The sequence below is a fragment of the Bubalus bubalis genome, chromosome 6 (genome assembly GCF_019923935.1).
Source record: "Bubalus bubalis isolate 160015118507 breed Murrah chromosome 6, NDDB_SH_1, whole genome shotgun sequence".
In the NCBI taxonomy this organism is placed as follows: Eukaryota; Metazoa; Chordata; class Mammalia; order Artiodactyla; family Bovidae; genus Bubalus; species Bubalus bubalis.
In genome coordinates, this window is record NC_059162.1 from 50,385,281 (window position 1) to 50,396,186 (window position 10,906).

At 43.7% G+C, this 10,906-nt stretch overlaps 1 protein-coding gene across 17 annotated transcripts in view; it reads right to left on the reverse strand.

Moving 5' to 3' along the window:
- The window catches only part of CCDC18 (coiled-coil domain containing 18), a 112,264-nt gene extending 101,420 nt beyond the window's left edge, over window positions 1-10,844 (reverse strand). For 4 of the 17 annotated variants that reach the window (XM_045166082.1, XM_045166083.1, XM_045166088.1 and 1 more), the window contains exons 1-3: window positions 10,523-10,741; window positions 8,201-8,336; window positions 7,520-7,694 (exon numbers count right to left, since the gene is read on the reverse strand). In XM_045166082.1, coding sequence (XP_045022017.1) covers window positions 7,520-7,694; window positions 8,201-8,334 — 309 coding nt within the window. In that variant the 5' untranslated portion in view covers window positions 8,335-8,336; window positions 10,523-10,741. Of the gene's footprint in view, window positions 1-7,519; window positions 7,695-8,200; window positions 8,337-9,393 lie in introns of all 17 variants that reach the window. The other 13 variants (XM_045166090.1, XM_045166084.1, XM_045166089.1 and 10 more) reach the window with 11 other exon arrangements.
- Window positions 10,845-10,906: the final 62 nt, after the last annotated feature.

The window sequence follows — 10,906 nt, forward strand, 5'->3', positions numbered from 1 at the left end:
ATGATTTTTCCTTATTTCTAGCTCTTTATATATTAAAGAACTTTCATTTGTCTTTAATAGGCATTATCAATAGTTTTCCCCTTTCAATTTGTCATGTAACATTTGAGTTTGCTTAGGGTAAAACACAATGATGTCAATGAAGGCATATATACAATAAAAAGTCAGCAATTTGAATTAGGATACACATCAAATTTCTCAAAATTACGTACTCTTTGTAGACAAGGAATTTGAATTCATTTTCTAAAATGCAGGCTCAGATGGCTTCATCAAGCAGCTTCCTTACTAAAAGAAAATCTCTCAATTGCTAGCTTTCTTAAGTGGGAAGAGCAAATTTCTATCAAAAAAGTTTATGATGTATGTATGTAACCATATGTATATATGAAGAAGGAATTCAAAGGGCCTGGACTCCATCTTAGGCCTGTTCATGCTGATCATGCTCAGCCACCTTTCCAATGGACTCTGAACTCTGTGTTTAGTGCCTATGAAAACAACAACAGAATGATAAGACCCCCTCCAGACAGGGGAACCTTGAAGATCGTATCTAGGTTACTCATCGCCTCAGAGAAACATACATTAATCACCCCTTCCTCCAGACAGGCCATAAAATTTTCTGTATCTATCGGAGTGTAACCTCGGGTTTACTGATTATTGGCTAATTGCTTGACTGAGCACATGAGCACATAGCACGTGAAATGATGGGGTTATTGGGATTGTATTTTCCTTGGTTTATGTAGTCTCAAGGAATTCGGAGTGGTGGGTTCAGACACATAATACACATGGGGTATAAAAGATTTTCACAAATGCTGGTCGGGGTCCTTGGCTAAGAGGAGACTCTGCCTTGGGCCCGCAGGTGTAATAAACTGCACTCCACTATCTGCATTGTCCTTCTGAGTGAGTTTGTTTCCCGGAACGCGTGGCTACATTTGGTGCATGGACCGGGAACCTCCTCACTTTGAGGAGACAGGTCTCATTTGAGGCCACCCCGAGGCTTAGTGGCTTGAATCTCCTAGAGGGGGGAAGTCGCCTTGCCCCTCTGGAAGAATTCAGCCTTTCAACGCCCGGTTTCTTCTCTTTGGCAGGTAGTGAACGGCAGCAAGAGAACTGAGTGCTCAGATGAGGAGGAACCCACTTGGCAGAGTGGAAGAGGGGGCCTGATCACCCCCCTGGGAGGGACTAGAAGGGGCACGGACCCACAGGGGCCTGGAATAGGCAGGCAGCAGCAATTGCTCAGTACTCAGGTTGACGAGTGTGCTACGGTTTAGGAAGGAAATTTGTGAAGGTCATTTAGGAGGTGTGTCCACGCCATCTCAGGGAAAATTATTACCAGCAATCGCCAGGGGATTTTTAGGATAGGAAACCGGTCCTTGTATGCTCGTAGTCTGCCCTCCCCTGGGAGGTGTCCCATCTGCTGTTAAATTCTTGACCCCCTCAGAATTGTTAGGCTAGAAGGAAGGGGATACATAAGTGAGTATGAATTGGCCTTCCCGGAGATGGCCTGGGACATGGCATGTTTAACCCATCTGTGTTTTCATCCACACCTGATCAAGACCACCAAGGCAGAACAGACTTTAAGGGAGAAACAGTCTTGGACCACGTGGTATTCTGGTTCGGTTGTGCTGACCGGCAGGTGAAGGCATGCCGATCCCCCTTCTCCCTCTGGGATCTGGCAGGTAAGGCTCTTCTCACCCCAATTAGGAAGGAGGCAGAATGGCAATTTAAGTGTCATTGAGTGGAAATATCAGAAGTACATACAGTACTGAGAACTTCGTAGACAGAACGAAAAGGAAAAGTAGAAGAAGGTCCGAGAAGGTAAGCAAGATGGGAGGAAGTGAATCTAAGGCAACTGTATTGGAGTGCATGATTAAAAATTTTAAGAAGGGATTAGGAGGAGACTATGGGGTGAGGATGAAGCCTAACCGCCTCCACATACTCTGTGAGGTCGAATGGCCCCCTATGGGAGTAGGATGGCCACCAGAGAACACCATGAACTTAATAATAGTGGAAGCAGTCTATACAGTAGTCACAGGAGAGCCAGGACACCTGGATCAATATCCATATATTGCCTCATGGCTAGGGTTAGCTCAAGACCCTCCTACTTGGACAAGGTTCTGTATCCAGAAGGGAAAGGGAAAAACATTAATGGCACAAAAAGTGACGGATGATAAAAAAGGAAATTCCATAGGATTTGGACGGGGATAACCTGACCCCTCCCCCATACTGGATAATGACGCTCCTGCCTCCCAGTGCTCCACCAGGACCGGAGGCCGCCTTAATGCCCAATCCAGGGCCAGGTGAAGTCCTGCAGCAGTCGCTGCTCCTCTGCCAGCTCTCCCCGAGGTCATAGAGCCGCCACCTTGGCAGGCTCCAATCCCGATGACAGAAGCCTCTGGCCAACACTTCCAGGATCAGGCTCCAGCCAAACTGCCCAAGCTATACCTGCCTCTCCCAGTGAGTAGTGACAAGATTGGAATTAAGTAGAGACTGCACTCTGCCAGAGAGCCAGAGGGAACAAAAGAGAACAGACAAGAGATTTGCAATGCTAGCTGCTGCTCTGGGAAAGTTCATCTCGGGCCCTCCAGAAAAAAAACCTCCTCTGCCCCAGGGACAGGACAGTCCTTCAACCGGTCCCAATGAAGCCCTGGGCCCCATTACAGCCAAACCACTATGCCTGATGCCAAGCTTTTGGCCACTGGAAGAATGAATGCCCTAAGGCAAGGAAGGAAGAGGAAGCTCCCGCAGTTGTGGGGCTTGCTGACTTGAAAATTAAATAGGGCTGCCGGGGCTCAGAGATATCAGGTCCCCAAGAGCCATGGTAACCTTAAAAGTGGGGGACCAAAACATTGACTTCATGGTGGATACAGGAACAGAACTGTCGGTAGTAAAACCTGTGGCACCACTGTCCAAAAAGACTACCGCTGTAACCGGGGTATCAGGAGAAGAGATGATTAAATCGTTTTGCCAGCCCAGAAAATGTCAGATGGGGGGGGCACCAAGTGATTCATGAATTCCTCTACATTCCTGAGTGCCCAGTACCCCTGTTGGGAAGAGACTTGCTCTCCAAACTAGGAGCACAAGTGACTTTCTCCCCTGAGGAGAGGCCCACCTTCTGGATGGACACTATGACTTATTTGCTCTCTCTCTCTCAATACCACCCCAAGGTGAGTGGAGGTTGCATGAGCCTCTGAAGGAAGACCCGGGTGGGCCGGAAGAGCATGAGAGCAAGTTAACTCAATTATTCCCTGATGTCTGGGCGGAAGATACCCCCCGCCCCCACCCTGCCTGGCTAAACATCAAGCCCCAGTGATAAAAGAACTCAAACCAGGCACCATCCCGGTTAGAAAGCTCCACTACCCGCTATTGATAGAGGCCTGGGCCGGCATACTGTCCCACATTAATAGATTGAAACAAGTGGGCATTCTAGAGAGTGCCAGTCGGCTTGGAATACACCGATCCTGTCAGTTAAAAAGAAAGGAGGACAGGACTATAGGCCTGTACAGGATCTCAGGCTAGTCAACCAGGCTACTGTGACTTTACACCCCACTATTCCAAACCTCTGTACCTTACTTAGCCCTTCTCCCGCTGAGGACTAAAGTTTATACTCGCCTAGATCTCAAGGATGCCTTCTTCTGCGTACGCCTCGCCCCAGCGTCACAGCCCGTCTTTGCCTTTGAATGGAAAGATCCAGTCGGGGGCACCAAGCAACAGCTCATCTGGACTCCCCCACAAGGGTTTAAGAACTCCCCAGCCATCTTTGGGGAAGCCTTGGCTTCTGACCTGAACTCATTCCATCCGGAAGAGTATGGATGTTGGCTCCTATAATACGGGGATGACCTGCTGCTGGCTGCCGAAACCACGGAAAAATGCTGGAAAGGGACAAAAAAGCACTACTCCAGCTGCTGATGGAAGCAGGTTACCGGCTGTCAAAGAAGGCGGCACAGATCTGCAAGGAGATAAGGTATCTGGGGTTTGTTTTAAAGAAGGACACAAGGTTCCAGACCCTAGTTGGGTCCTATATACTGATGGCACTAGCCTGATAAAACAAGGACAATGGCTGTCAGGTTAGCCAAAGCGGACGGGGCCATCAAGACTGAAAAAGGATGGTGGGAATTGCCAAGTGGCAAATTATTGTCACCGGAGGAGCTGGCACACAATCTGGTAAGCCAAACACAAGTGACCCACCTAGGCCATGCTGCCTGCTCACAGGTTAATGCTGCCTCTTGGGTATTCAGACAAAAACTTCCGGGTATTCAGCTGAAAGGCATGCTGCTCTTTGAACACCTGGGAGTGGACTTCACTAAAATGAAACCTCACCGACACTACCGTTACCTGCTGGTCATGGTATATACGTTCTTGGGATGGGGAGAAGCTTTTCCTACCTGGACTGAAAGAGCATCAGAAGTAGCCCAGTGCCTGCTTAGGGAAATAGTTCCCAGATCTGGACTTCCTACCAGCATTGGTTCAGACAATGACCCAGCTTTTATAGCTGATTTAGTACAAGTAAGCAAAACTTTAAACATCAAATGGGGAACGGCACACTGCATATAGGCCTGGAGTTCCTGAGATGGTGGAATGAACCAACTGGACATTAAAGAGACTCTCCAAGTGGATCATAGAGACTGACTGCTCCTGGTGGACTTGCTTCTGACGGCTCTGCTCAGACTCAGGATGACCCCACAGTCCCAAGGCTATTCTCCATACGAACTTGTGAATGGGAGGCCCCCCTCCCCCCATAATAAAACGGGTGTCAACAAATTTGCCTCAGGTAAGGGGCAACAGGATTTCACAGCAGATGGAACTGGGTAAGGTAATAAATCGGGTAACTAAGTTTGTACAAGAAAGCATGCCGTTCCCCCTTGGGAAACAGATTCATGAGTTTACGCTTGGTGACCAAGTATGGGTCAGAGATTGGAAACATGATTTGCTAGCCCCTTGGTGAAAGGGCCCTTATGTTATTCTAACTACCCCTGCTGCTGCTGCTGCTGCTGCTGCTGCTGCTGCTGCTAAGTCACTTCAGTCATGTCCGACTCTGTGTGACCCTATAGATGGCAGCCCACCAGGCTCCCCTGTCACTGGGATTCTCCAGGCAAGAACACTGGAGTGGGTTGCCATTTCCTTCTCCAATGCATGAAAGTGAAAAGTGAAAGTGAAGTCGCTCAGTCGTGTCCGACTCTGTGCGACCCCATGGACTGCAGCCTACCAGGCTCCTCCGCCCATGGGATTTTCCAGGCAAGAGTACTGGAGTGGGGTGCCACTGCCTTCTCTGAACTACCCCTACTGCAGTTAAAGTTGCAGGTATTGTCCCTTGGATCCATCATGAGGGTGAAGTGAAGATACCATGCAGACCCAAAAAACAGAGTGGACTGCAGAGAGGGACCCCACTGACCCTTGAGAGACTAAGATCATCCTTAAGAAGAAGGAAAAGAAGATCCTGGACAAGCCCATTCAGGATGAAGCAGCACAATCAACTCCTGCTGCTTGGCCTCATCAATGTGATTTTGAATTTAACTTCCATTCCAACTCAGGACAATGTTTTCATCTCATGGGCACATTTCTACGAAGACTTCCACAACACTTCCAACTGCTGGGTATGTAGGGCTATGCCTCTGTCAGTGATGGATGGACTTCCTTGGTGGGTGTCACTGCTCTGCCAATGAGATTTTAAACCACTCTGCTCTTTTCTGGGATGACAAAAAGAGACTTTCCTCTCTCTTGTCAATCATAACCTCTCCTTGCTCTCTTGCTGTAAGACCTACAGACAATAGACTTGGGTCATGGGGTTACATTTGATATAAATGCCAGTGTAACAAAAGCCTAACCTACTTGTTGTAAATCTACCCCTAGCCCTGGTAAATCTACCTTATTTACATGCTAGGTGGACAAGGTCCGTGTTTCAATGATATGAGTACATTGCTGCCTTATTCGTATCCTCTATAGGGACAACAGATATCATGATTAAAGTAGAGGCCTTGACTAATTTCACAAAACAGGCCCTCCTAGATAGAATAAAAGCCATCCAAGCCTTAAATGAAGAGCAATCCAAATGAGAAAAGTGGTAATTCATAATAGAATGGCTTTGGACACACAGCTGTTCAAGGAGGGACCTGTGCTATAATTAAGGTTGAATGTTGTGTATACATTCCTGACTTATCTGGCAATGTATCGACTGCTTTAGATGACATGAAAAACCAGGTAAAAGCAATGTCAAATGAAAACATTCCTTTCTGGACTTTGGTCCTATCTTGGGTGAAGGGAGATTGGTGGAAAACTAAATTTTCCACTGTTATAGTTGCCTTGATAGTTCTGCTTTGTGGACCCTGAATTTTACAATGTATTATGAACTTTGTAAGCCGAAGGTTGATGTCATTCTCCCAAACTGGCGGTCGGAGAGCCACGGTGCAATATATCCCTATGAATGATGCTCATAATATGAGTTAAGAGCATCAAAAGGGGGGAATGAAGAAGGAATTCATAGGGCCTGGACTCCATCTTAGGCCTGTTCATGCCGATCATGCTCAGCCACTTTTCCAATGGACTCTGAACTCTGTGTTTAGTGCCTATGAAAACAACAACAGAAGGATAAGACCCCCTCCAGACAGGGGAACCTTGACGATCGTATATAGGTTACTCATCGCCTCAGAGAAACATACATTAATCACCCCTTCCTCCAGACAGGCCATAAAATTTTCTGTATCTAGTGGAGTGTAACCTCGGGTTTATTGATTATTGGCTAATTGCTTGACTGTTTGAGCACACAGCCCGTGAATGATGGGGTTATTAGGATTGTATTTTCCTTGGTTTATGTAAGTCTCAAGGAATTTGGAGTGGTGGGTTCAGACACGTACACATGGGGTATAAAAGATTCTCACAAATGCTGGTTGGGGTCCTTGGCTAAGAGGAGACTCTGCCTTGGACCCACGGGTGTAATAAACTGCACTCCACTATCTGCATTGTCCTTCTGAGTGAGTTTGTTTCCCAGAACGTGTGCTACAACATATACGCATGCTGGCAGTGGGGTAATAAAAAATGGGAGGAAGATAGAGGAAGAAGAGATAAAGGGTTGAGTAAGACAGAGGAATACACATAGGAAGATAGAGAATACAAGTGAATAAAAAAGAGGAAGAAAGTGAGTTTCAGAATAGGACAGATGTCTAACATCATCCACAAAATTTAGATATAATGAATGGAGCACCTGACCCAGGCTAAACAGCAATATACTTCAATCACTTAATAAGCCATGATTACCTATTATGTACATGGTACGGTACTAAAATCAAGGGGGTTACAGAGAAAACAAGACATTTAATTGCAAAAAGGTAATAAATATAGAAGTTTTAAAATAGAGTAATACATCAAAATAGCTACTCTCTTATATACCACTTAAATTCAAAGAGTCTTGAGCACTATAGTAAAAGATATGGAAAACATAAATTAGGCATTTGAAAAAAAAAAAAACTCAGAGAAAAAGTATTTTAAATAGGTCTAAAACTACTTTTAGGTAGGCAGGTCTAAAAATGATAACCTTATCTCTTGGCTTTTTTTGAAAATCAGTACCACTATTGGGCATTTTACAAACTCTTTTATGAGGTGAGTAATTCAAAAGTCCAAGATGGCTAGGATGAGAAAGATCTTCCAAAATCAGTCTTTCAGATCTTGAGAGATTAGGAGCATAATCAGAATTTTCACTTGGACTAACACTAGAAAAAAAAGAAAAAATACATTTTAGTTCTTAGATACTTTTAAGTATTCACTCTAAATTTCTACATATTAAGAAAATAGAAAAGCACCTGAAATATTGCTGAAAATCAGATTCCAGAAAAGACCTTGAGGCATTTCAATTAAATTTTCAATAAACCATAATTAGTTTTAAAACTAGCAATCTATGTTTCTGGAGCCTCTATGCTAGAGTTACTTAAGATTCAAAAAACAGTCATGATAATAAAAGATTAGTTAAGCCTACACATATATTTTATACTGAGTCCTAATATATTAAAGGTCTTAATTTGTAAATACTTCTATAATAGTTCTGTTCTTCTTCCTAAACTGAAACCTATATTCAAAATTATTATTTTTTAAATTATGGAGCATTATTCCCTATTCTGGACACACGAGAAACACAACAAACAATAATGATATTCAAAAATTTTACATTCATCAGTTAAAGTCCTAAGTTAGAGTTCTATACATAAGTTTACTCACTCACCTAGATAACTCTTCCCCTAAACTCTGCAAACTCCATTCTGTTATCTTCAGTTCATGTCTTAAGGAAGCAACATTTGCCAGCAAACTTTCTTCTTCATTATCTTTATTATAGAAGTCTGATGAACTAGATTCCATTTCTTAAAAAAAGAAATGAATTTCTTGTACCTTGCCTGAAAGAATCTGTGATGTCAGTCAAAATTATCTCACACTAATAAAACTTAACTCGAGTTATTATTTTTCTACTTCAAATGTTGTGAAATCTTTCATGGTAATTTTAAACAAAGCAAAACAGCCAGCAATAATCAATTTCTCTGCAGGGTAAAGCCATAATGGAAAGTTCAACAAAATTTCAATGAATCAATTTTTCATTTAAGCCAGGGACTACAATTCGCCTTTTCTAGCCATCTTCAATCTTAGTGTGTAAACTGTTTTTATTTGATGTTAAAGATGAAGAAACTAAGAATGAGCCAAATAACTTGCTCGCGTGTGTTCGCGTACTCAATCACGTCTGACTCTTTCCAACCCCATGGACTATAGGCCGCCAGGTTCCTCTGTTTATGCAATTTTCCAAACAAGAAATACTGGAGTGGGCTGCCATTTCCTTCTCCAAATAACATACTCAAGGTCACACAAACTGTAAATGGTGGAACCAAGATTTGAACCTAGGCCATCATGACGCAAAGATCTTTTAATTATGTCACACTGTAGTTTTCTTACTTATTATAAATTAATTTCAATATGAAGTGTTTGAACTTGATCATGTTACAAGCTCTGAACATCTGACAAAACTGGTATCATAACATTCATATTTTCCTAAAGGTAATTTATTACCAGATAAAGGTTATCCCCTTCTCCTATTCACCATGGCTATAAAATTTAAAACCATAAACTCACACTCACGTAACAACCACAGAGATGAAAATGACATTTAGCAGGTTAACTCACAAAAATAAATAAGAAAAGTTGTTTCTTCAACTGATGGGTATCTCAAGGGTTGTGAAATTCTCTACTAAGTAGCTTTGCACATTAAAAAATCATGATAAATACATTTTATTACTAATAATTAATATTCATAATTATTGTGTACTAAAACATATTATTAACAATACAACTTAAATGAAAGCTTTACAATCTCTACTACTCCATCTTCCTGCATAATCTTTAAATTACATTCCTCTTTCAGATCTCATTTACCTTTGTCACTGAAGCTTCTTTTTGATCACCCTTCTAGAATTCTGACGACATCTCAAGCTCCAAAAGGTTAGGAGTCCTGTGTATTATAGTCAGGACTCTAAGGCACTTACAGAAACCCAATATTTTCAGTGACTAAACGATGATTACAAAACTGTCCTTCCTTCCCCTCACCTAGCTAAAATAACAAATTTACTCCATACTCAAAATTTCTCAGATGTAGAGAGGAAGATTAAAAAGAAAACTTTCATCTTACTGGAATAAACTGTGGCACGAAATTATATACTATGGAATCTTAGTAAAGAAAATATTTCTCTCCTCTTTTGTTTCCAAAAATTTGCTTCTGCTTAAATGAGAAGACTCTCCCAAACAAAAGTCAAAGGTTCAGGTCCCCACTCTGTGTTTTTCCAACAACTCTAGTTACCTACAGGATGGTGAAGAAAGAAGGGTAAAGAAAATCTGGGCAAATTCTAACATGCCATTTTGTTTCAACTCAATCAGGTTTATGTAAATTTTAACCCAAGAATTCTCTCACCCTTCTAAAGGATCAATGAAAACGTTTGATATGCAAATATATTTTCATTTTCCTAATGGGCCATTTAATACCCTCAAATAAATATTTCTCCTCCCTTCAACTTAATTATAAAAGTCTAGCTTCATCGCCTGTACATACGTGAAAAAGCACGTCATGCTTCTTACAGGCCCTGACATCTTCGGGCCTTAATTACAATGCGTTTGCAGGTATACACAGGTACGTACACACATCACACCGAAGAACAACTTTATACTCGTTGTATGTAAAAAAGATCGGCTGTAGTCGAAAAGGATTCCGCATTCTGGAAGGCCATTCAAGGCTTTATATCGTACTGTTCTGTTTCAAGAATGCTCAATTTGATAGAATTGGTCCTTCGTTCATCTGGAAGCAGTGGAGGAAAACATGAACAACTTCCTTCCAGATTTTTCTTCTACTAAAATACGACCCTGAAGAGCAGTGTGAGCAGCGAGGGCGAGGACTAGATTAAACGCGTCCGAAGGAACCGAGAGGGAAACACCTGTACCTCCTCAGATAGGCCAGTTTCCACCCTCCAGGGGCAGTCGCTCACCACAAGTCGTAGCTGTGAGAGAGACCCACCGACGACGGCGCACGCCGCGCTCTCCTCTCCGTTCGGAAACCTCCGACCCTCTCCCCGGCCCCAAGCGCCGAACACACTATGGGAACCCCGGTTGCGCCGAGTTCGAACCGCCGCGGAAACCGTTGGGAACGCACCTCCCCAACCGCAGCCCCGCCCCCCGCGCAGCCTTAGCGTGAATCTACGCCGGACGCGCGGGGCTTGTCGGGGATTGCGGTCTGGGAGCGCGTCCGAGCCTGCCTACCCAGAACTACATTTCCCACAATTACCACCAAGACGCCCATTGGTGTGACGCCCGCCATGGGAAGCTGCGGAGGTCAGGGTGTCAGGCGGTCCGTGCTGGCGCGGTGCCTGAGGGAACCAAGACCTAGGAGGGTGTGGAAAAG